The following is a 24,312-nucleotide window of genomic DNA, read 5'->3' on the forward strand; positions in this document are numbered from 1 at the left end:
ATGCCTGAAATTCATCATAAATAGCCTCAACTGAGTATGTAAACCCCAATAGAAATACCGTCGTTGAAAGTCTGAAAAATCTAAGTTGTAACTCTACACCCTGAACACTAGAGTGCGCTCTATGCGGATGAATGTGAATACTGCTGTGCTAAACTTGGAATTTTAATTATTTTCTCATCATTTGAATACAGACGACTAGAAACTGGTCAAAATAATTCAACAAAGCCACTGTTTTATTTTGAACTGGCACTTAGCTTCATATCAGAACAAAAGTGTTAAATGATGTACTGTAGGGAACTGTGACTTTTGTACATTTTAAGACGTAGTATTATCAGAGAATGAGTCTCCATTTGTTGCTCACATGCCCGCCCTCCAACAAAAAAAATTCCCCATATACATTCCTTCTGAAAATATACAAAACTTTAATTTAATACGGTTTGGCACACAATGTTATACATCATACAGAAAGCTCTTTGCTGTGCATTTCTTGCAGTTGTATTGCACATGAATTACACTGCACTTTTTAAATCCACAATGGCAAACCCAGAGAACATTTTAGTATCGTGATTTCCAGCACACAGTCGGTGCATCTTTATTTTATCAAATATTTAGATAGTAATAAATTTGACACATCACGCCGTACCGAATTTTTTTTTCTTTTGACAAAACCCCTGGAATAGAATTAGTGAGAACAAAGTGCATTGGAAATATTCATTCAAGAAACAAGCACTGACACAGGCTTTTTTTTCCTCTACCGTGAATAAAATTAATACTTTATGGCAGTCTAAAAATTGCATGCAAATTTGCATTGCTTTTTCGACACAGGAATCCCACGGAGACGGATAGGCTTGACTTAAAAAGACGTTCGCTGCTGTACATTCATTTGTGAGGACAGGTCTTTGGTGGTTCACTTAATATGCATTGGTTGTGCTTTTATAAAATAATCTTGTGATTTTTGTGGGAATTATATGAATGCACATATTTTCAAGTCCTTACCTTCCCCTTTGTGCTTACATGACAACTGAATGTTAATGTAAATATACACGCAAAAGGCACTTGTGTTAAGGGATTCCTCCTGTCCAAGCCACAGACAGACATTCTCTCTAACCCATCAATCCCAGAAGAACATCTAGGCCTATTTGCTTGGGAGATGCAAAACGTGTTCATGTGTGGATATCCGAGTCCAAAGATTAGGCTTCGAGGTTGGACTGGGATCTGAACGGGGGGTGTCAGACGTGACGTAGTTCTCAAACGTTACAATTTCCCCCTTCATTCGATGTACAGGACGTCGCTCTCCTTCAAGCCAAAACGGGTCTTGTACTGGTCAAACAGGCACTGGAGGGACTTGACATACATTGCATGATAAAGCTCCACCATGTCATCAGATGGATCCTCTATTTTTGGCACGGTGATTGGCTCCCCAACTGGAAGAAAGTCGAGGCCTTTTTAGCATTTGGAACCCAAAAAAAAAAAAAAAAAGACATGTATTTACTTACCTATGGTCGTGATGGGTTTTCCATATGGCACGATACCCCAGGAGTTGCCAAAAAAGAGGCCACATCCATGGAAAAGGCATGGAGCGAAGCCTATTATCTTCTGCAACTTCTTCTGGAGAGCTCTCCAGTAAGTACCCTCCTCCAGGATCACTTGCTTGTAGGCATCGTTCTCCCCAAAGGAATACACGGGAACCAAGTCAGACCTAAAGGAACAGAGGGGAAAAAAAAAAAAGAATAAGCTTGGATACATTTTTGCATTATTCCTCACAGCATGAATTAGAAAAGCTATTTTTGTTGATTTCTATGTTATGAACATCTGTTTGGCCTTCTGGAGGATTCAGATGGAAGATGTTGTTATGGCTGGCAGCAAGAAAGATGCTAATAAGCATATTCAGCGGTAATCCCGTATGAAAACTTGTGAAAGGTTTGTTTCCGTTGTCAAAACGATTGAATCCGTCTGTTGGAGTCACACAAACATTTCTATGTTTAGATGATTTAGACAGAAACTCAATTCCAACTTAAACCTCAGAAGAGATTTTATCATGCCCGAGGAAATTTCGCTCGATTTTACTATACAGCACTTCAATGTCCGATTGAGTTTCATCCTCAAACGCTATTAAATTTCACTTTTGTACATTATTTACCGAAATGTTACGTCGTAATGTTTGCATAACTGCATGTTTTCTAACTACCTCTAATCTTCTTTATGAAGTTAAACCGCTGATAATCCTGAGTGATATTTGACATAATCTGGTTTGTTTGGGTTCTCCGAGGGGCCACTGCCGATAAAATGTGTACTACTGCTGACTCTGTACGTCCGCCACAAAAGGGCATAACGTGATTTAGGTAACACTCCCTGTGATGTAGTTTGAACTTGAAAGACTTTGGATTTGCTCATTCCTGAAAATGACATTTGAACCGATTGGGAGAAGTTTTGCAGAGACCAAGTCGCTCACCCTTTCTGGAGTGCCATTCTCACAAAGCCTTTCCGGTTCTTCAGGATGACGGAGTTCATGCCCGGTGCACTGTGCAAAGACTCGGCCGCGCCTCCGACGACAATGATCACTGCGTTTCCCGTTCCGTTACATGTTAGCAGGTAGTCAATGGAGTTCTTGTTTACAGGACAGATACCTGAAATATTTAGGGGAGATGATTAGAACCCACGGCAACTAAATCCTGCTGTGGTCTTGTAATGATAAATCCGAAACCCAATTATTTTGCACTATTATATCACAAGTTTAAAGTACCGTATTTTCCGGCCTATAAGGCGCACCGGACTATAAGGCGCACCTTCAATGAATGGCCCATTTTAAAACTTTATCCTTATATAAGGCGCACCGGACTATAAAGCGCACCATTAATGCATCATGTCAGATTTTTAATCCAAATCAAATCATTCTCTATTTTATCTTTTTTATTTCAACTTCAGACGGAACAAATGACTTTATAATCATAAAATAATGATCCATAGTCTTTTTGAGTCATGATTCATAGTCTTCAGCGGGCCACTTATGATTGATTTCATGACACAATACTTCGGGCCAGTTTGAATTTAGGAATTTGGTCCATATATAAGGCGCGCCGGACTATAAGGCGCACTGTTGGTTTTTGAGAAAATTTTAGGTTTTTAGGTGCGCCTTATAGGGCGGAAAATACGTTATCTTCATTTAAATCGCTAGCATGCTAACACTTGCACGTGCAATGCTAACCTAAAGTAACCTTAAGCGATTGACTAGATCCAGAGAACAAAGTCAAACGAAGTAAACAGAAGTTATTTCAGTGGTGCAAAGGGGGAGAAAAATCTCTGGTTTGACAGATAAGAAATGATCTGCATGATCATCATCGCACCTCCAGACATCAGGTAGTCTCGTAGGACAGGCATTCGGAAGTTTCCTGCCAGGGTTGCCAGAGAGGGCTTGATGCCGGGAAATTTCTTGGAGAAGCCTGTGGCCTCTGTGCCAAAGTTGCAGAAAGCACCGAAACAGAAGATGCCATGGGGATGGTAGCCAAAGATGTAGTTCCGGTTGGGCAGCAGGTTGTGGGTTTTAATTAGCTGGGGAACAATGAAATACCAAATAGTTCGTTTGTTGAAGAGAAACATGCGTGGGACTCATCACTGAGTGAGTTTTATTATTTTTATGCAGCCAGTCCACAATGCAAAAAAAGTTTGTTGTTTTTTTCATGACTATGCAAAAAAAAAAATATCAATGGCCTCATCGATTACCTTTGCTGTATCTTTTTTTTAAAGATTATTCAGAAGATAACTCCAAAATTGGACATTTCAACCCTTTAGTTGTGTATGGTGTAATTTTGATGAAAACATTTGGCCGTCAGATGAAAATAAATAAATACATTTACAAAAACAAAACAAAAAAAAATAAAGCTAAATAAAAAAAACTGAATTAAAAAAAATATATAAATTTAATTTAAATTAATTTAATAGATAAAAAAGTTTATAGCTGATTCAGACCTACCCGGTGCATTAGGAATTAAAGAAGTAGGCCACCCTTATCAATGTTGCCATAAAATATTGATGCAATATTCCATGAATAGTGCTGCTATGTATACAACAAAACTCAATTTTGTAGTTTTTTTATTTTTCTATACCATTTTGCAGTTCATGTTTGTCCTGATTTGCACATCAGACTTAAGAGTCTACTCAGTGTGTACACAATGCGGAAGCTGCTCAAACAATAGTTGCATAACCACATGAGCAAATGAGATCACATTCAAGATCCCCTTAGTATCACAAGACTCCACCTGGTTGTCATGGAGAATCAAACGAACCCAAAACAACCCCGCTCTTTGTTTTCTGCCAATAAACCTTCCGAAAATTCCTTTCATAACAGTCAAACTCTTGACTTCTAATGTTGCTTTCAACTTTTCAGCCTCCTGCTTAAGGAAATAACAGTTATTGATTGATTTATAATTGATAAAAATGCAGTAAAATATTAAATATTCAGGTGCTTCTAAGTTACATTGGGTGTGCGGAACACAAGTTAAATCGGTTTCAAGATACTCCATTTTTAAGCCAGACCTCAGCAAAGATTGCTAGAGCACGTAACATCAATATATCTCAAGATGACATCACAAAATATAGTTATAGCAAGGTCCACGGGGCACAAGCATACAAAGTACAGTACAAATCAATGTGAAGGACAAAGTACAACCTCGAACGGCATCATTACAAGTCCATTTCCTTGGTTTCGTAAACATATTAGCCTCAGCACAACTCATACAGTATATCTCATTGTAGAGATAGTCATTTGGTTATTAGCGTGAACTTTGAATTCCCTAGTAACAAGAAAAAAACCTGAACCTTGGCCTGAAATGTACTCAAATTAAAGCAAATGAGAATAACGTGTCTAAAAAAATAATAATAATAAAAAGTGAGGTGGGTTACCATGGATACTATTTCATAAACTTCAGTGATTGATCAAAAGTGAGGTTGTCTCAATGAGCAATAACAACCAGTTAAGATGACTTACCCTTATTGGAAAATAGTCTCGAAAGTATGTCCACACTGTCCAACTTCTGACCCATGATGATCTCCGGCCACCTGGTCAGGAAACAAATATTAAAAAATATTTTAAAAAAAAATTATATAAACAAATTATATGGAGTGTTCATCATTTAGTTTAATTTAGTATTGTATGCTCATTATAATTCAATTAATTCATAGGATGTTTATTATTATTATGTTTGTTCATTAGGACATATGGTACATTGGTAGGGTGCTTTGTCTCTTAACAAATTTTTCCATTCATTCACGCATCTAAAAAAAATACAGCTCAAGCATTGATACCCAAACAGAGCAGCATCTTTGTACGTGGGTCGCCTAATCAATTTTTACACCTCAAAAACCACACCACTCACTGGTGATATACTAATGACGCCATTTGAGTCCCTTTTCGTTGAAATTACAACCACTTTTGGTTTACAGATCGGAACCCTGTCATCATTATGAGATCAGTAAGGTCACATCACATGTTTGTAAGGAATTATAATAAAAAATAAATAAATAATAAAAGTGAGCAATGCTGGGAAAATACCTTGTTTTGGAGTGTTCCAGTCAACAATGAGCCAAGAGGTGTAAAGGGCAGCGATAAGCCAACAATCAGTGCAGAACATGTAGATTAGAAGCACAGTGCAGACTGCCCCTGAAAAGAAAAAAAAAAAATCTGAATTGTGAAAAACCAAGAGTGAGAACTCAAAAGTATATAATTGGATCGTTATAAAATTAAAAATCCCCACAAGGCCCTAGTCTGCACATACAGTTTAGTCATATGACCTAGTTGGACCTAATAAGACTGCCTGCTAATTCTTTAGGTTTTTCTTGGCTTTCTTGGAGCTTAACTAAAATATACAATTAGCGACACACACGTACGCTCATACCTAAGGCTAAGAAGGTGATGACCCACTGCAACACGGAAATGACCTGGAGATGTTTCTCCATTTTAGATCCACATGGCCAGAACGCCAAGGGCAGGTCCTGCAGGGAGGATAGGAGGCTGGAGCCGGTGCCTAGATGGAAATTGCAAGAAAAATAATAATTATAGTACAAAAATAACCATGCTCATGTCATAAATAGGTGTTCTAAGGAATCGGCTGCAAGTAACCTTCCATCCTTTGCCGTCCAATTACATTGAAAGCCCCAAAGACTGCATGCGATAAAGCAAGAACCAATATTTAGAGCCAAGTCTGAGTAAGATCTAATTGGAAACCTCAACTTAATCCCATCAGTCCACGTCGAAAATAACCCAGCAGCAAGGCAGTCTACCTGCAAACTAACCCACGTGACTACTTAGGGGCCACGGTTAAGCGATACATTCTGCTGGTAGTTTATCTCTAATGAACTCGGTTATCCCGATCGAAGCGGTCAGCAGGCTGAAAAGTACACAAACAAAGCATGTCCTCACCAGCATAGTGACATTTTCGGCACGTGTAAAATAAATTGAGAAAAATAATTTCATTTTCTCATCCCATAAAATCAACTAGATTTACTTGGGACGTGTTGTGATATTTGCACGACGTTTCGAAAGTGGTCATTTTCTATTAATGATTACACATATAAGGATCTGACCCCAAAACACACATTGCTATCCTAATTTTTCAGTCAAAAATAATATTGTAGATCACAGTATAGCATAAATAAAAGCAAATACATTGTATGAACAATTCTAGACACAACTGATGTTTACAATTATTTATATTTATGTTGTGTCCACTATCCAGGAATGACAACTAATTTATTTATTTTTGTCCCATGCAGTTCAGGAGCTCCTGCTGCACCATGCTTACCTTTCAGCACGCCCGAGTATGCGGCAAGGATGGTCTTCATTCTTCTTACTTGTCAACACTACCGGGGAAAGAAAATCGGATGTATTTGAATCTACGTGCTATGTTGCTAAAAAAAAAAAAAAAAAAGGTCCAAGCTCACCGCTCCCCCGTCATGACTGATTTCAACTGCAACGAGCTGAGACGACCGGTCGGCATTTAATCACAACGGGGAGGAGTCAAGCGCGCACGCGCGCGTCTGTGCGTGCGTGCGTGAATTTAACGGCGTTCACGTACGCACGTGGAGGCGCAACTTGTCTGCTGTGCACTTCTTGTTCGTGGAGTCAAAGTCAAGTCATGTGTAGACACCGGAATCCTAAGCAAAATATCATTTGGGAGTCCTCAAATTCAGCCAATCAATCGGATATTAATAAATAATCATTAATAGTTGAATATTCCCTTGAAGAATTATAAAATTATAACCAAAATGAATAAAGTACAAATAGATCAAGCGCAAACTGGGTTAATTTAGGCATTTCTGTTGATAAAGAATTAGGATACTAATAAAAAATAATCTAAATCTAAAAAAAACGGCAAGAGCAAATATTAAAATCATTTCACTGTAGAAACATAAATCCAAATGAACAAAAAGAGACCACAAAGTAAACTATCAAACAAATAGACTGCTTTGATGATTATCTAACTTGACAAAGTAAAATATATAAATAACATTATTTTTCAAACACCCTAGTCACAAGGGACAAAATATAGCATATTGACAAATATTTTCATCATAAAACGTCTGGTGAGATTAAAATGTTTGTGCTTTTGTTTAAATAACACAAACACATTCAGATCACAGGGCTCTCTTTTAGAAATATTTCAGCAAAAAGATTGCAGTATGGCCTCCCCAACAGGATTTCACCAGGCTGGATGTTAGGGGTGGGGTGAAAGCCAATGTCCATTGGCTGAATAAAATCCTTTGCCCTTTGTATCTCATGCACATGCAGTTCATCCTGAAATTTAGACCTGATGGTGCATATCTGTTGGGTGCGCACCAAAGAATTGAAACAGCTCTTACAAATCATCAGTCCTTGGCATAAGATGGCAGTTAGGCAATGCCTCCCTTGGATTCAACAATGTGTTCTTGCAATCATGAGCGCTTCAGTAAACTATAGAAATGTGTGATGTAAATCCAAGGCATTCTTATTATTATTATAATTAGTCATAGTATTGGTCATTTCATTTCAACAAAATGGACAGTGTACATTATGTGGGATCTAGTGATGACTAATAGAATGAACTAAATTCAAAGCACATGCATTTTGAAGCAGGCTGACTACGGAGCCACAGAAAGAACATATGTCGTAAGTCTACTATAGTGTTTTTAGGAGAGGTGTAAGCATAATGTCATCACAAATTAAATGTAATATTCCAGTAAATGACAAAGTAAGTGCATTGTAATTGTTAGACATGCTGTAGTTGTTGATTTTAATCATTTGCGATTCTCTATGTTTGTCCGCTTTGGGGAGCCGTAGTAGAAAGATGGCGCCTAGACAACTATGTTTATCTTTAAAAAAAAGAAAAGAAAAAGTAGATTAATGTGATAGAACATATTTTTTGCATATTACTGAAATTGAGATTGGGTTTTTAAAATGAAAAAAATAATTTACACCCTGACCCTTTTAATTTTAGCCACTGAGTACTTTTGAAATACCCAATTTTCCAATTTGTTGTTTATGAGATTCTTTGATTATTTTTCTGAACACATTCCCAGTCCGAAAGTACAGAAAATATCATCTCTGAGAAAATTCCAAACGCTCAAAAGCACTTCAACCATAACACATTTTCTATTGTCTTACCTTGTGCTTGTATTTATACATGGAGTTCTGCCCCATGTGTTTTTATTTCATTCCATGAATATCAAAGATAAATGCTGTTTTGCACTTTGATCTCTTTCTTCAAAAATAAGTCTATAGTCTTGTCACTCTGACCTCACAAGCGACTCACTCAACAGCAAACACTTATCAGTTTTGTACAGTGTCCTAGTCAACAGTGTCAGCACATGTTCATTTGTGGTAAGGAGTGTAAAAAAAGATTTACAATAAATTAAAATCATTTCTCTGCTCATTTTTTTATTGTCCTGCAAAGTTTCAGCAACATTTTTCTTAGTCAATCACACGTCGGCCAGACTGTGTCGAAAGAATCAGGCCATCGTCCATTTCATTTGGAAATATCCAGCTCAAGCCAACATCTCATAAAAGAGCATTTGCCAAAGTTCACAGACAGTCTTGTCGTCCGTCCAACACCAGACTTGCTGGTTTATTAAATAATAACTAGGGCACATTCGCTTTGTTGAATGTTGCCTAACTAGTCTAGTCATTGGTGGCTTTTGATAAGATTGCACAGTTGATAATTATTGATCGTGCAGTTTTGAATTTTTATATTTGGAGATGTTTATCAATTTTGAACAATTTAAAAAAAAAAAAAAAAAGGTTTGTAAAATTATTAACACAATAGCCAATAGCCGATCCAAAAAAATCTTCTCAACCTTGAGAAATAAATACGCATCTTTCGTCCCGTTCAGACAAAATTCAGATGTGTGTCTTTGTCCACGCCATAGTTGGTTTTGTGCTGCTCAAAAAGCTGGCTGAGCTCGTCCATGTACAACTGATGAAGGGCATCGAGCTCCTCGGTTGTCGGTTTCTCGTTCCTCTCCACCCTGATGGGCCGTCCGACTGCACACATGTGACAAGTTGCCCAGTTATAAGATGTACTTTGAACCTGCACCTCCAAAAGATTTAGCTCCTTTTTTTTTTTTTGTTGACCTAAGAAGTCACCAGTCCGTTTTTTGAGCTTCTACTGCTCATCACCTCGCCAACATCAGGTTAGGAAATACATGATATTGCAGTTCAGGATACTGCCGGCCAATTTAGCTGGGCCAACATCCAGTCAACCTTGCGTCATATACTGTTGGTGCAGTTGGCATTCGTGCCCGCTGTAAATAGGTCAAAGCGGTCAAAGTCGAGCTTTTGTCCACTCACCGATGGTATGGATGGGTTTCCGGTATGGCATGAGACCAAAGGAGTATTGGAAAATCCCACGGGCGTGGAAGAGCGGCAAGGAGATACCCATGATGCTTTGCAGCTGTTCCTGTATACTTCGAAGCCAGGTTCCTCTCGAGTTCCCCACTTGATCAAATACCTCATTCTCACCAAAAGAGAAGACTGGAACCAGGTGAGCTCTGAAAAACCAAAACGGGTTCACAAGAGGCTAATATTCCTCATCAATGTTAAATCACACGGAAAGCTTTCCGAGGAAATTCCATGACTTGAATAAGCCTCTGTTTAAGAAGTTTACACTCTCGCCGCAAAAGACGTGGAATGAATAGACTGAGGCAATCTTGTCAGTAAGCCGCAGAAGCTTGGAAAATCAGGAACTCTGCTCTTACCCGTGTTCCATTGCAATTTTAATGAAACCTTTCTTCTTGGCCAAGAGTACGTTGTACGTCCCCGGGTGGGCGTCGAGGGCTTCCGGGGCTCCGCCGACGGCGATGACAACAGCGTTTCCACCGCCCCTCTGTCGTAGCGGATAGATGGCGCTTTCTTTATCAGATGGAATGAGACCTGCAGAATTGCATCACAGATAAATGCATGATATTAATTGAACGTAGCAGAACGTCTCATGGTCCAAAGGTTGTACAAGCCAGCATTAACGGAATATGTACTTGACTGACCTGCACACATGACGTAGTCTCTGAAGAACGGGGCTCGGAACCATAGGGGCAGCATGAGCAGGTAGCTGGTAAGGCCTGGAAATGCTTGTTTGAAGCCTGTGGCATAGGTGCAGAAATTGGTAAAGGCTCCTGCCACCAGGACGCCGTGAGGGTGGAAGCCCAGGATGTAGTTGTGTCGAGGGTCCAGGTCAGCTGTCTTCACCAACTGGTGTGGGGGGGGGGGGGGGGATAAAAGTTCATGTTTGTGGAAATTTATACAATGGAGCTTATGCAGTGGTCACCAGGCGGAGTTGAGCTTTGCTATATTATTTCCATCAAAACAGGTAGTATTTTCTCTAATGATCAACAAAGACCTGAGATAAGATATCTAATGTGAGGAGTGTTTACATGTTTCAAAAAAAAAAAAAACAGCGCAGGAGATAGAGATGGCACTGAAGGTCACTATCAGGACTGAACATCTGCCCTCTTGTGTAGTTTGTTTTGAAGCACCTTTGTGCAAAAACAATCAGGTCTACTCACTAAGTACAATAATTCAAGGTTAGGGTCACATATGATTGAGAGCCAAGATAAAAGCTCAAATCTTTATTTATTTATTTATTTATTTATTTATTACCTGTTACTTTCTAGAATCTCCATCCAATTTAAATTTCTATGATGGTCCCGCAATTAATATTTATTTTTATTGAGGGAGATTTCAGAGTTGATGTGTTGGTTTAGGTCCACATTGTTTGTGTTACATGACATGAACAGATGGCCCCAAGCTTGGTTAATCATTGGTTTGAGTTCCACTTACAGATCCTGGCGTTGTTTGTAAACAAAACAAAAAAAAGACATTTAGATTTTTCAGACTTGTCGACCCCATAAAATCTTTGAAGGAACTTGTGCTGGGTATTTTATTTCACTTCTATCCAGATTCTAAGCCAGATTTACATATGTCCCACTAAGCGAAACTTTCTCCTTACTTATTGGAGGAAATGAAAGTGCAGTTAAGAAGACATTTTCTTCATTGCCCACAGAAAAAAAAGCTCTCAAAACAATCTCTCCTTTTTAATCTCAAAAGAAGTCTTTAGTGATCACACATCAGCAGTTTGAGTCACACCTGATCACTGTATCATTAGAAACAGTGGTTAAACCATACCAGTGAAATGAATTGAAAAGAACACTCCTTCTCTTTTCTAGAGTCAGATGACACTGGAAATAACATGGATAGTTGAACGTGTGAGGGAGGGTGGGCGGTTTAAAGGCCGGAAAGATTGGAGATCATTTACAAAACGTGTCCTCAAACTCTCCATCAACTGTACTTCCGAGAGCCCTATTTAAACCAAAACATTGGTGCAGCATCAAGTATTTTTTCCCAAAGTGTCAACTCCAAGAAATATAGTAGATGCACTATTAATGTTTGGCCACAAGAGGGACACATCAGGTTAAAGGAGGACGCAAGAGTGGACACCTACACACACCTACACACGTACACACGTCCCCTGCTTGTTTTGGGTCAAGACCAGGTTAGCATTCCGAATGTCATATCTTGTCAGGCAATATGTTCATGACTAATAAAGGCAAATAAAACAATAACTGATAACCTATAATATTCCATATGACCAAATTGCCTGGTGCAAAAAGGTGAAGGTGTTTGACAATATGCTTCTGGACTAAAAATAAATGTTAAAAAAGATGATGAGACATTTAAATACACTAATTGAAATCTGCACTTCATGCAGAGGCTTAGGTGAGGAGTGAGAGACAGATCGATAGCAGACTTCCGCTTGATGGTGAAATCGGAGCTTGGCGACAGTTGGGAGGGAGGAAAAGAGCAAGGATAACATTATGCAAGATTGACAATGGTGTAATTGCACATATTTTCACTTTAAACTACTAAAATCTGGACTTTGTGCCATCTGACATGATACAAGTTAATTTCTTAGTTTGTTGGTTGGGTTAATATAATCAAAACTAGTCTGACATATTAATGCAAATTTTTATCTTTTTTTTTTTTTTTTTTTTATCCGGGTCTTGGAGCGAGAGACCAGTCATGCATAACGGTCCAACTGATCATTAATGGTAATTTGTTGGCTTTATTTGGCATTTGAAATGAACACACTCCTCCCTAAAACCTTTCAATGGTGCCTGTTGCCACGCACATGCATAATTATTTGCCTTGGGACTATCTGGACCTTTGATAATTTCTAAACCTTTTCATGCATAAAAAAGAAATAGACACAATTAGCTGATTTACAAAGTGAAATGGATAACATGCTTGCTGTGCATATGTTCTTGGAAGTCTCACCTTGACGGGGAAGTAATCCCGCATGTAGTCCCACACTTTCATTCCACACAAGTAAGGCACCCTCCGACCTCCACGTGCAGGAGTGTCAAAGTCAAAGAACCACCACACAGAATAGAGCACGCTGATCAACCAGAAACGGGTGAACAGCAGGTAGAAGAACAGGAAGATGCACGTGGGAGCTGAGGAGAAATTATTATACATTACTGTATGCAGCCGGCAGATTTACATCATGCTTTTAGATTTTTATATATTTTATTTAGATTCTGCTTTTAGTCAGTTAAACCAAGTTTCGCAGGGGTCGTATTGGGTTGTTCCCCTTGGACCAGAGAGATGGAAAGTCTGAGAATTTCATACAAATGTCTAAAATTGCATTTAATTGTGTTAATTATCCTCCTTCCAAAAAAATTATAATTGTGAATTCAGGATTGCTGAGCCAGGAATATGCTTGTTTACTCCATTTCTGTTTGGCTCCCTCTCCTGGACACAAAGTTGACTGACTTTGATGGAAAAGAGTTTCAAGTGGAAGCAACTGACATTCATGCAACCACAGTTGCACAACACATTTGATGGAAATTTCCAACTGAAACAGTGTTGACAACAAAAATGTAAAAAGTAGTAGACATTCAAAGCGTCCAAATTATCAATCCCTGGTGTCTTTAACGCACAGAGCTTCACATTGAATTTAACCCACTTACCTAAGGCAAGGAAGGAGAAGACCCATTGCAACACGGCGGCAGTCTGCAGTCTCCTGCAGACGGGCACGCCGACGGGGGCAAAATCAATCTTCATATTGCTCGGAGAAAAGACAGGCGACTTGCAGAATCACAACTGGTGGGAAGGAAAAAGAGCCAATGAAGTCCAAAGTCTCTACTTGCTTTCATCATCTCCTGATCTTATCTCACACACTCAAGCTAGGATTTGAGAAATCAGCCTTACCATATCTTACCACATCTAAACTTTGACCCTGCAAACCATTTCGTCCGTGGCAAAGGGCAGGTTTTGGAAGAATGTGAAAGCAGCCCCATCTGCCTGAGAGAAGAGAAAAGTGCATCACAAATATAGCAGAGATTATGACAATATGTGCTGTGTAAAAGCTTTAGAATATTTTCAGACAGCAAAAATAATGTGAAAAAAGTGGAGAAATATTGAAAGCACTATTGTTTGCCATGCATATAATCCAAGTTACATCTTTTTCATCAGAAAAATCTGATGAACATCAAATAAAAAGTATGTTTCTTCTGTTTCGGCTAGTTTGCAAGGTGTGTTCTCTCCACCCACAGTCCATCTAAGGTTAAAGGTGGGCGGTGTCACTGAGCTGCGACACCTGTCTCTGATCACCACTATTCAGGTTCAGATCCAAATGAGGGTAGGTGCTTTTTATTTTGCTCTGCCATTCTTGTGGGCTAAGTATACAAATGAAGATACATTATTTAAAGTAAATATCAAAGCGGTTATACATTGCACGGGTTTCAGAATCATAATTAATCTGGGAATGGAGAGAAATGTGTTCATATTGTTTTCTGTAATATGTAAATATGGACACAAGACAACTTACAACTATTATCGCCAACCTGTGTTTTTAACATTCTTGAAATTTAAACATTCAAAATTACTGTCTATATATTATATAGGAATATTATTTCTACATTACGCACTTCACAAACATTGATAACCCATTGCTCATCAGTTTGAAGGGTACCTTGTAACGACGTTTTGCGTTAATCAAGTTACCAGATTCATCCATGACAAACCGGAAACAGTTGTTTGATTCAAACTAAAGGTATGTTTTTCCCTCTTCAAATTGGGAGCTCTGTTTTATACTAGGTTGAATTCTAATACGTAATAGGCTTAATGTCGGATAATAATAAGATGGAATGTCGTAAGCTTGCTGTTTCCCTCCCACCAGCGTTTTCAAGTATTAACATTTTCAGGTGGCGAACCCAGACGTTACCTTAAAATATATAACTTGATGTTTTTAGCCTGCTTTAGGTGTCCGGATGCTGCGAGGGTGAGGGCGGGGCCGTTTTCCCCTGCGTGATGTAGCACAGAGGATACGCATACGGACGCAGACGACATCTGAGAAGAAAACTCTTATTACGGTTAGATCTTGAAGATGAAATGATCGGTAATGCTTGGCAATACACTTCGGAAGTGCAATGGATTTGCGTTCATTTTAATCTAACCTAAAAAAACAACAACATTGGACTCAGCCGTGCAATCTGCAAACACGGACTCGCCTCCCTCGTAAACAGCATAGTGGAAAATATTCCTTCCGTTTTGATTCCATCTCGAATCCACTGTTTTCTTAAGGAACCTCAGCATGGCGTGGCCCTGCATCAGCAGGGCGTGCTGCATGGCCCGCTTCTGGAACCAGATGGACAAGGCTGACATTGCGGTGCCTTTGGTATTCACCAAGTATACGGACGCCTCGGAGATGCAGCACGTCCAGCTGCAGCCTCCATTAGGGGCCGGGCTCGCCATAAAAACGCAGCCGCCCCGCACCCAGCGCCGCGCCGCCGCTCCGGGTCCACGCGCGCCAAGGAGGTGCGTCTCTGAGGAGCGAATGTGCAGCTCGGTCATGAGGGAGGACTTTAAACACTGGAGAGTGCGACCCGAACCCAGCTGTAAACCCAAGAACGAGTACCACGGTCCAGAAATACCCTTCAACAGCGAGACTCAGTACCAGAAAGACTACAAGGCTTGGCCCATGCCGAAAAGGTACGACCACCCGTGGATACCTAAACCACCCGCCACTATCTCCGCCGGTGACGACCGCCCATTGGACAGGTCCAGACACGGAAAACATCACCTGGCGGATGGCGAACACGGCGTGGAGAAAAGCACCATCGCTGACAGAGTGCAAGAGAAAGACCTCATCCAAGGCCACGAGAGGAAAAAGAGACCGAGCAAAAAGGCAGAAGGTGAGAAGAAAGTAGTCCTCAAGGTAGAAGGAGAAGGACGGGCTGCTGTGGATGCCGTCAACAGGCAAATTAAACAGGAGATTGCAGCCGGCAGTTCTTACAAGTGAGTAGTACCCCTTTTCCGGGACGTATCTGATTTAAGTCAAGGGTCACAGAGTCCGTAACTAAGTATGATTGCCAAAACATGGTAGGAATGCAGTTTTTGTAGTAGATCTCCCGGTACTTCATGAATTATCCAGTTCTTACACTACTTGAATGAATCGTTGTGCTAAATGTAGGACAACCTTCAACATATTAGCTGCAGAAATTATTGTCACCAGTGAAATTAAAACAATACCCCTGGTTTATTGTATAAGTACTCCATGTTTTAACTTGGTTGCCTTACTTAGCAAGAAACACAGCTGATGATGTGCCATGTAAGATCAGTGTATCTTGTCATGAAGCTGCTGAAAGACCCGCTACCATGTGTGTGCGTGGATTGTGGAGCAGGGTGCAGCCCAAGGGCATCATCCGCCCCCTCCCACATGGCACGACAGAAGCCCACCCAACCCTCTGCCAGTGAAGCCTCCAAGCGGGTCAGCTGTGGGTTAATATTACGGATGGTGGGCACAAATCAACCAGCATGTGCCGAAATAGCATTAGTGCTAATTTAGGATTTGCTTGAAGTGCAATTGTACTCTGTAGTCATGCATTCTTTCACCTTGAAACATTAATGATGACTCTCCACTGTGCCATATAGTCCCAGAAGGCCGATATTTATGAGCTGTCTTAAGAAGAGAGGGGGGGGGGGGGGGGGGGGGGCGGGGGTAGAACATATAAATAAGAATAAACACAATTTGCACAGCAGTGCCCCATTCACATCACTGGAACACTGTCATCCATCCATCCTATTGGACTATTGTTTGCACTTACGTATCTATATATATCTGTATATTCACTCATTTATTATTTATTAAATTTAAGAGAACAGACTGAGGGAAAATCATGAAACAGGCTAAATTTATTTAGGGAGACAAGACACGGAACGGAGACATGAAGCAATAGTACCTTTTGTAAAAGTCAAAACAAAAGGCACTTAAGGATAAGAACGCTGAACAATGCTGAGTCACAGACTGATCAATCCAATCTTATTTTCTGCCGCTTTGGTCGTATTTAAAAAAAATTATGCTTGATAAAAGGCATGAGTGAGAGATATCAGCTGCCTGAACCTTTGTTCATGGTTTTTTTTTTTTTTTTTTTTAAACAGACAAAGCCTATATTGTCACTGTAAGATCTGCTGTGACCAAAAGAGGACAAAGTGAACGAAAATTAGCTTATGGAAAGTGATTTTTTATCTGAGACAATGACGCAGAAGCTGCAGGTTCATTGAGTTCAGGTTATTCTCTAGAACCAAATCCTTTCAAGAGACTTTTCTTTCCTTAAAATCTTTCTGTCTGCTGTTTGTTAGCCCACAGCAGCAAAGTGACAGAATATTGTTGGATTTTGAAAATGATCCTCTTAGAGAGCCTGCATTTCTACTGACAAGCTAAGTCCCCAAAAAACAAAACAATCTTTTTCAGCTAGCGAGAAAAACTTTAAAACTGCTTTGATTTTCATGCACTGTTGTCATTAATCTGAGTTCACATAATATTGTCAAATGTAATCCTGAAAATCTCCACTGATACTCATTTGTTCCATCAGTTCCGAGTCGGACCGTACTAAAGCTGTTTTATGTAACACTTTTAATCTCATATTAGTGTGTGTGTGATTACAGTTAATTCGCATTATAGTTTGTGCCGTCTCTTCTAAAAATTAAAATAGAAAATAATACCAAATTAAATAATAAATAAAAAATAAAATAAAAATAACAACTAAAATAATAATAAATAAGAAAATAAATAAAAATGCTCCCCTGCATCGTAGCGCATATTAGCAAAAAAGAGGCTGCTATCAGACAGGCCATCTGAGAGCTTATTGACTTCAAGTCAGTCTTTATGGCCGCTGATCTGACAATAAAAAGAAGCCACAGCCGTCCCTCTGGGTTCATTGATTCCCTCGAATACTCGCTCGGCACTCGTGAAGCGTCGGCAATATCAGGAAATATTTAACATGACTCTAAAATAAATTTGTTGGGATTTTTATTGGATGGTTTGAATCTAAGAATGCTACAAAGTATTATTTTGCTTGTACATGTGAAAATGTTTATTCAGCAATAACATAACTAGAAAGCATAGCAGCCCATATTGTGGGCAGAATTGCATGCTGTGCGTCCTGGCGTGTTTCCACTGCTGTCAGCACCAGCGAATGGTTGCAGTGAAGAGGCCTTTCTCTCTCCGCACATAAACTGCACCACAGCGGGTCAACCCGGTCAGCAGCTTTAGTCTCAAAAGCAGAAAATATCACTTTGACAGGAATAGCTTGTGTCGCAGTGATGGATATAAAAAAAAAAAAACACGCATCTTTCAAAAAATCTTATAATTTTTATATGGATATAAATGTGTGCACCCCCACCTGTCATTTTCTCTTTCAACTATGTGAAGATATTAGAAATATCTTCTAAACCGAGCTGATAAATATTTTCTTTTACCCATCCTTATGTTTGTGAGTTAGCAGCCTACTTTCAGGTTCACGGAAAATATCTTGTGTTGTTATGATTCCGGTGGGTGGAAAGTCTGTTCCACTGATGCCATATTGAGTGAGAAAATCATTTTATACAGCAAACCCATTGAAGGATTTTTTTTCTGTTTTAGTGCATCTTGCCAATAACCATTAGACCATTTATGTTTATTCTATACAGTGCTCCCCCCCTCCCTCCCTTTTCTGCAGCACTTCATGGACACATAAATTATTGTTACACTGATCATGAATGGGGTCTTCTTTACACTTGTACAATCGACACTCTGTGGTGTCATGTAAGTGTTTTCTACCCTTGTCCTGGGACGTCATTGTGTAATCCGTCTTTGCGCTATGGCCTCTTGCTCCATCCTGGCCCTGAAAGCGAGCCTAAGTCCCATTATGTAATCACTCTCTCTGTGTGTGATTTCCATCCCTCTAGTGCACTGGTAGTCATTCTCTTTTCAAAAGGCAAAGTCTCAGCCTTTGTGCTAGGAAGAATTGAACTTTTTACATAATGACATTTTAGCCCTCTGGCTTGTTTAATAAATGTTAAAACCTTGAGCACATTTTGTGAAAAGGGATTCATTGAAATGTAAATGTGTGCAAAGCAACCAACTGGAAGATGAAGTGATCACCTTGTATTTTAGTTTCATCATTCAAATGTAGGTTCCGGTTTAGTTGCTATGCTACGTGGGCAGCTTTTGTTTGATTCAGTTGAATAAGACATGCAAGCTACTGACAAGACTTGCAATTGGATTCTTATGAACAATGACGAGACCCAAAATGTATTTAGTAATTTTGCTCTGCCTTCCCTTCCTGCAGAACCGAATTTAAGGCTTACAGAGATGTGAAGCCTACACGGATGATCCGGGCCAAGTCCCAGTACCTACCTCCGGACGAGAGGACTCGGCTGGAAACCAGCTATAGTGCGACATTCAAAGGACAAGCTCCACTTCAGCCTACTGACAATAAGGCCCAGGAGAGGAGGAGGATACGCAGTTTGTACAGCGAGCCATACGTTGACCCCATTAAACAGGTGAGCAGGGGCAAAAGGGGTGTTTGCGCCGTTGTGGGAATGAACACAGATGACTTGATTTCAGTAAAGGAGGTGCGTGGTCCACATGGCGGAAGAATGGTGGGGGCATGTAATAGAAAAAAGTCAACTTACTTTTTCACAGTCTTTAAAATTTTTCCTTCATGTCTGCTGTCCAACATTCTCAGGTGGACAGGTCTACTGTCCCTCGCACTAAAGCCAGAAAGCCCCGGGCCGTAGCATCGGGCCAGGGCAATCCGGTGAAGAAAGCCAAAGATAAGCAGAGCACGGCACTGAGGGGCTCCAGGAAGATGACCTCGGAGAACCAGCCCATGAGCCGGCCAGCGTTGGGGGACAAGGAGAAAAGTAAAGAGATGAACAACAAACTGGCTGAAGCGAAAGAGTAAAAACCATTTAGCACCTTTCACATCTTTTGTTTTTTTTGGGGGAAAGTAAAGACAGAGGCTGCAAAATAGTGTTTTTCTTTTTTGTTGCCATCCTCTCTTTTTTTTTTTTTTTTTTGCTTCTGCTTTGCTCCCATTCACTTCTTTCTATTCAATGAGAATAAGATGTCATCAGTCCATTGTCCAATTTTGATCGACGCAAGCGGGCATGAGTGTATATTTTTTTTTCCGCTGCTACTCAATGCCACCCCCACTTTGCTCGCCCCCGTCTCCCGGGTTGCCATGGCGACGGGCTGCCAACGCTTGCATGAGCCAGACCGCAAGCGCCTCTGCTGGTTTGGCTTGATTGACTGAGCGGGATCGTTCTGCTGAGTTTATCAAAGATTATCAACGATTGGAAGCGCTGAAAATAAATCATGACCAAACCTGAGCATCTTTGATAAATGTTATGCCTGGTAATGATCTCTGAGCCGCATCATGTTTCGGTTTCATCTTTGCTTCTGTTTATGTGTTCATGCTTTCGGTCTGACTATGCATGATCGTAATTCTTTGTGACAGATTTCTCTTGAATGAGAAATTTACACTTGTTTGTATCCCTTGGAGCATTACCTCATTCATACTCACGTGGCTATTTTAGTTTAGCTTAGTTCAATTAAATTCAAAAGCAAATTTGCCGCCAGAGGACAATCTGGATCATCTTATATGATTATGCATCAAATATTATGCATATGTATATCACATTAATATTATGTCTCAAGGTCTCCATGGCATTCTCCTCAAAGTTTATACAGTTTAGTGCAGCTAGAAAATACATAGTACATACAATAGTTGAGTGTCTGGGGGTCTCACGAGACGTAAAGCATTATTATTATTATTATTATTATTATTATTATTATACACAGGCCATGGTGAGCGTGACCAATGTGATTATAAATTAATATTAATTCTATTAATTTTATTTGGTATGGTTAGCTTTTCTAATATTCATGGCGTTATTTTCAATTTATCATCTTCCACACTGTCTTGTTAGAATTAGATGGGTATGCAAGTGTGTTGATTTTAAACCTTATTTATTGTTGTTCGGGAAGTTAAATATGGTGGTTACTGAGTACATTACGTGAATAAGAGGTATGTAGTGAAGCATACCAAATTCCTAAATGTAAAGACTTGACTTTTTTTTTTTTTATTTATTGTGGTTTTAAAGAGTTTTCTTCATGTCATGTGTTGGATATAGAAGGCGACATACTGTAAGTAAGCTGGTTTGTAATGATGTAATTGTAATCGCTATTGTATGCACTTAACCTATGTTAGCTATTGTAGAGACATCTTTCACAATACACATGCTTTAAAACATCCAGCTGCGTATACAGTGGAACTGCTAATGGAGGCCATTATACTTATAATTTCCAAAAGCAAAGAATTAAAATAAATGACATTGTTAACATTCATACATTAACTTCATTTAATGTTGGGATGGAAATGCATGTGTGGAAATGGGAGGCATATTATTATTAATATTACCGTATTTTCCGCACTATAAGGTGCACCGGATTATAAGGCGCACCTTCAATGAATGGCCCATTTTAAAACTTTGTCCATATATAAGGCGCACCGGATTATAAGGCGCACCTTCAAAGAGGTTTTCAGGTGCGGAAAATACGGTGATATTAGTATTATTATTAATATTAACTGTCAACGTACTGCGCAGTCATCAACTTTAGTTACCTGTTTTATGGTTGTCATCACATTATTTTGACTATCTCCAATTTTTACTCAAGTCTTTTTATCTTTCCTGGCTTTCAACTTTAGCGCTTCCACAGTATACACAGCCATATATAGTATCACATTTATACTGTATATGTGACTATTTGATTCTTTACCATTTGAGATTATAATGCACCGCCATGGGTCGATTTTATTTTTGTTGCCCCCTTTAGACACACACATAATTAATATCCTTCACTTTATTCGCTGCGCAATCATTACCGCCAACATTTGTCAAAAGTGATCGCATGACCCATGGGAGCTGAAGACCAGACTCATTTGAATTTTGCAGCCGTTGGTTTAGGGGTGTCACTTGGTCATATAACACGGGGAAAGGGGCCACGTCGTCATTAAACAGTGCTTGGCACGTCACACACCCGGTGCTATCGTTGTGCTCTTTACGTAAATAAGGATAGAAAGTATGGTAAAGGAAGTTATGTCTTGAAGAAAAAAAAAACTGTGACGTATATGTGTTTCTGCTTGCTCATATATATAAAGAAACATTATAAATAAATAATCACCGAAAAAAAATAAAAATAAAAGGTGTCCTCTGGCTTTGTTTTTGTTTATAGTAAAGCATTAGCGGTTGCAGGTATCTGTTTGTATTTCTCCAGTCTTTGTCAAAGAAAATAGGAAAATCCACATGGATGAGAATTTTCCTTTCTTTCTATGCTTATTTAAGATTGCGCAACATTCCGGCATGACTTCTGGCATTCTTTCTTGATGCATGTTGCAATTGTGAGAAAAATATATTGTTTTTGCATCGCTAATACTGATGCATTTCAATACATTTGTGGGGAACTTAATTTATTGAATTAGAAATTCAGCATGTTATATCACTACAGGCAGAGTGAAATCATTTTTGATTTTATATGTTATAATTTTGATAATTAAAAAACAAATTGACCATCACAAGAAATTTGAATATTAACAAACAAAATAGAATTGTTCAAATGATTGCGTTTATACTTTTATTTACATTTTACACACAACGTCATTGAATTTGCGGTGTGTACAAAACAAATCTATATATTGTTTCTCACACTGCTGTCATGAGTAATGGGGAGGGAGATGTCAAATTTGGATGATGCTGATGTTCCTTTTGCTAATGAGTGACGTTTTTATTCATTCGAAGGGTTGCGCTAAAACAACACCACTACGTACAACTCTGCCAGCCAATCCGAGATATTGGCTGGGTACAGACCCTAAAGCAACACCTGTGGGGCTGTGCGCTACCCAATCCCAGGTAAACCACAAAAGAATCACTTAGAAGATGCCGGCCAGCCACTCATTCTCATTCATGGACTTTTGATTTTTTTTTTTTTTTCAATTATTATTCCACATTAGTTTTATTGAAACGATGAACCACTTTAGATCCGAGTTAGTTCTCTTTTTCTCTTCCATGAATGGACACCGGAGTAGTGGTGTTGGATTCAGGGGGTTGCCTGTCGTCACCTCCTGCATGTAAGCTTCCTTACATGGAACCCTTCAGCTTGCATGAAACTGGATGGAATGTAGCCATGTTTTTATGTTGTTTGCTATAATTGCATGCGAATTGTTTAATAAGGGGAGTTGGTCGTGAAATAAATGTCAGTTTTGACCTAGTTTCTCATACTCATGTAATGACATCACTACAGTGGATATGGAAAGTGAACACACCCCTGTTAAGATGCAGCGAGATTTAAAGTTCTGTGTTTCTATTTATAATCCATAGTTTTATTGAATAATCAAGCCAATAGCCATCTTTACGATACTTTTTGTATCTACTGTATATACCGCATATGCACAGTACTGTATTTTCCGGAATATGAGGCGCACCTAAAAACCTCAAATTTTCTCAAAAGCCGACAATGCGCCTTATATATGGACCAAATCCCTAAATTTAAACTGGCCCGAAGCATTGTGTCATGAAATCAATCATAAGTGGCCCGCTGAAGACTATGAATCATGAATCAAAAAGACTATGGATCCTAATTTTGTGATTATAAAGTAATTTGTTCCATCTGAAGTTGAAATAAAAAAGATCAAATGGAGAATGATTTGATTTGGATTAAAAATCTGACATGATGCATTAAGGGTGTGCCTTATATAAGGACAAAGTTTTAAAATGGGCCATTCATTGAAGGTGCGCCTTATAGTCCAGAAAATACGGTAGTTGATTGTTAAGTTACACTTGTCACGGAGTCGGAATATGTTCCCCAGCATGCCTTCACTGTTTTTCTATCGGACCTGCAATCGAAAACGTTATTGAGAATATTTGTGGAGTGTTAGCCGGTAAGTACAAAATAGGTGTGGAAATAGGCAGTAGGTTCAATCTCATTTAGATGTGATTTAAAAAATATATATTCAGGCAATATTTCAACGTCTTTTTGTTTTCTTTCCCCTTTCTTGACACCTTAACCACATGCTGATGCTGCTTCTTAGAGATGCTCAGGACGAGTTTGTCCGACCCGATCATCATCATTCCCAGGGTGCTTCTGGAGGAGAATCAGGACCACTACTGGAAAGACCCGAACAGCGACGCAGCAGCGGAGTTGTGCGATTTGCCCTCGATTTGAACCAGACTGAGTAGTATTGTGACAATCACACACAAATACACAAACACACACACACGTGCATGTCTGAAATAGTTTTTTGGTCCTTAAACAACTCTTTGGCCTGCGATATTAACGAAAAGGTGCTATCTAGTTGTTTTTTCTTGTTTTATGCATATTGTATTTTGAAGCTGTATTGATAATAATACAAAAAACACACACCATAAAGTGCTAATATCACATCTAAAGAAACCTGTATACAGTT

The 24,312-nt window shown here is 39.3% G+C and overlaps 3 protein-coding genes across 4 annotated transcripts; 1 reads left to right on the top strand and 2 right to left on the bottom strand.

Annotated features, from left to right (window-relative positions):
- Window positions 1-215: 215 nt before the first annotated feature.
- On the bottom strand, window positions 216-6,952 carry dgat2 (diacylglycerol O-acyltransferase 2). Its single transcript, XM_061298701.1, has 8 exons — window positions 6,798-6,952; window positions 5,892-6,020; window positions 5,549-5,656; window positions 4,985-5,055; window positions 3,345-3,549; window positions 2,453-2,627; window positions 1,497-1,699; window positions 216-1,424 (listed from the first exon to the last, which is right to left on the bottom strand). The coding sequence occupies exons 1-8, from the start codon at window positions 6,835-6,837 to the stop codon at window positions 1,270-1,272; spliced, it is 1,086 nt and encodes a 361-aa protein (XP_061154685.1). The 5' UTR covers window positions 6,838-6,952; the 3' UTR covers window positions 216-1,269.
- Window positions 6,953-8,882: 1,930 nt separating this feature from the next.
- Window positions 8,883-13,812, bottom strand: mogat2 (monoacylglycerol O-acyltransferase 2). The gene is made up of 7 exons (XM_061298707.1): window positions 13,733-13,812; window positions 13,492-13,624; window positions 12,797-12,975; window positions 10,510-10,714; window positions 10,225-10,399; window positions 9,818-10,017; window positions 8,883-9,511 (listed from the first exon to the last, which is right to left on the bottom strand). Exons 2-7 carry the CDS (start codon window positions 13,583-13,585, stop codon window positions 9,357-9,359), a joined length of 1,008 nt encoding a protein of 335 aa, XP_061154691.1. The 5' UTR covers window positions 13,586-13,624; window positions 13,733-13,812; the 3' UTR covers window positions 8,883-9,356.
- A 1,008-nt stretch (window positions 13,813-14,820) lies between these two features.
- map6a (microtubule-associated protein 6a) lies at window positions 14,821-24,311 on the top strand. Of its 2 annotated transcripts, none has more exons than XM_061298699.1 (5): window positions 14,821-15,820; window positions 19,135-19,348; window positions 19,534-19,748; window positions 22,649-22,759; window positions 23,938-24,311. In XM_061298699.1, the coding sequence occupies exons 1-5, from the start codon at window positions 15,117-15,119 to the stop codon at window positions 24,083-24,085; spliced, it is 1,392 nt and encodes a 463-aa protein (XP_061154683.1). In that variant the 5' UTR covers window positions 14,821-15,116; the 3' UTR covers window positions 24,086-24,311. The 2 variants fall into 2 exon arrangements, with proteins under 2 accessions (XP_061154683.1, XP_061154682.1); XM_061298698.1 differs by lacking the exon at window positions 23,938-24,311 and having other exon boundaries at window positions 14,821-15,514; window positions 15,584-15,820; window positions 22,649-22,805.
- Window position 24,312: the final 1 nt, after the last annotated feature.

Source organism: Syngnathus typhle, linkage group LG15 (genome assembly GCF_033458585.1).
Source record: "Syngnathus typhle isolate RoL2023-S1 ecotype Sweden linkage group LG15, RoL_Styp_1.0, whole genome shotgun sequence".
NCBI lineage: Eukaryota > Metazoa > Chordata > Actinopteri > Syngnathiformes > Syngnathidae > Syngnathus > Syngnathus typhle.

Excerpts from the sequence above, each read along its gene's own strand:
- dgat2 (XM_061298701.1), bottom strand. The coding sequence starts at position 6,837 with ATGAAGACCATCCTTGCCGCATACTCGGGCGTGCTGAAAG. Across the intron at positions 5,657-5,891 it reads CATCACCTTCTTAGCCTTAG|GGGCAGTCTGCACTGTGCTT; the intron begins GTATGAGCGTAC and ends TTTTCTTTTCAG. Across the intron at positions 1,700-2,452 it reads AGAATGGCACTCCAGAAAGG|GTCTGACTTGGTTCCCGTGT; the intron begins GTGAGCGACTTG and ends CTGTTCCTTTAG.
- mogat2 (XM_061298707.1), bottom strand. The coding sequence starts at position 13,585 with ATGAAGATTGATTTTGCCCCCGTCGGCGTGCCCGTCTGCAGGAGACTG. Across the intron at positions 10,400-10,509 it reads AGACTACGTCATGTGTGCAG|GTCTCATTCCATCTGATAAA; the intron begins GTCAGTCAAGTA and ends GCAATTCTGCAG. Across the intron at positions 9,512-9,817 it reads GAAACCCATCCATACCATCG|TCGGACGGCCCATCAGGGTG; the intron begins GTGAGTGGACAA and ends ACATGTGTGCAG.
- map6a (XM_061298699.1), top strand. The coding sequence starts at position 15,117 with ATGGCGTGGCCCTGCATCAGCAGGGCGTGCTGCATGGCCCGCTTCTGG. Across the intron at positions 19,349-19,533 it reads ACGTTGACCCCATTAAACAG|GTGGACAGGTCTACTGTCCC; the intron begins GTGAGCAGGGGC and ends CAACATTCTCAG. Across the intron at positions 22,760-23,937 it reads TGTGCGCTACCCAATCCCAG|AGATGCTCAGGACGAGTTTG; the intron begins GTAAACCACAAA and ends GCTGCTTCTTAG.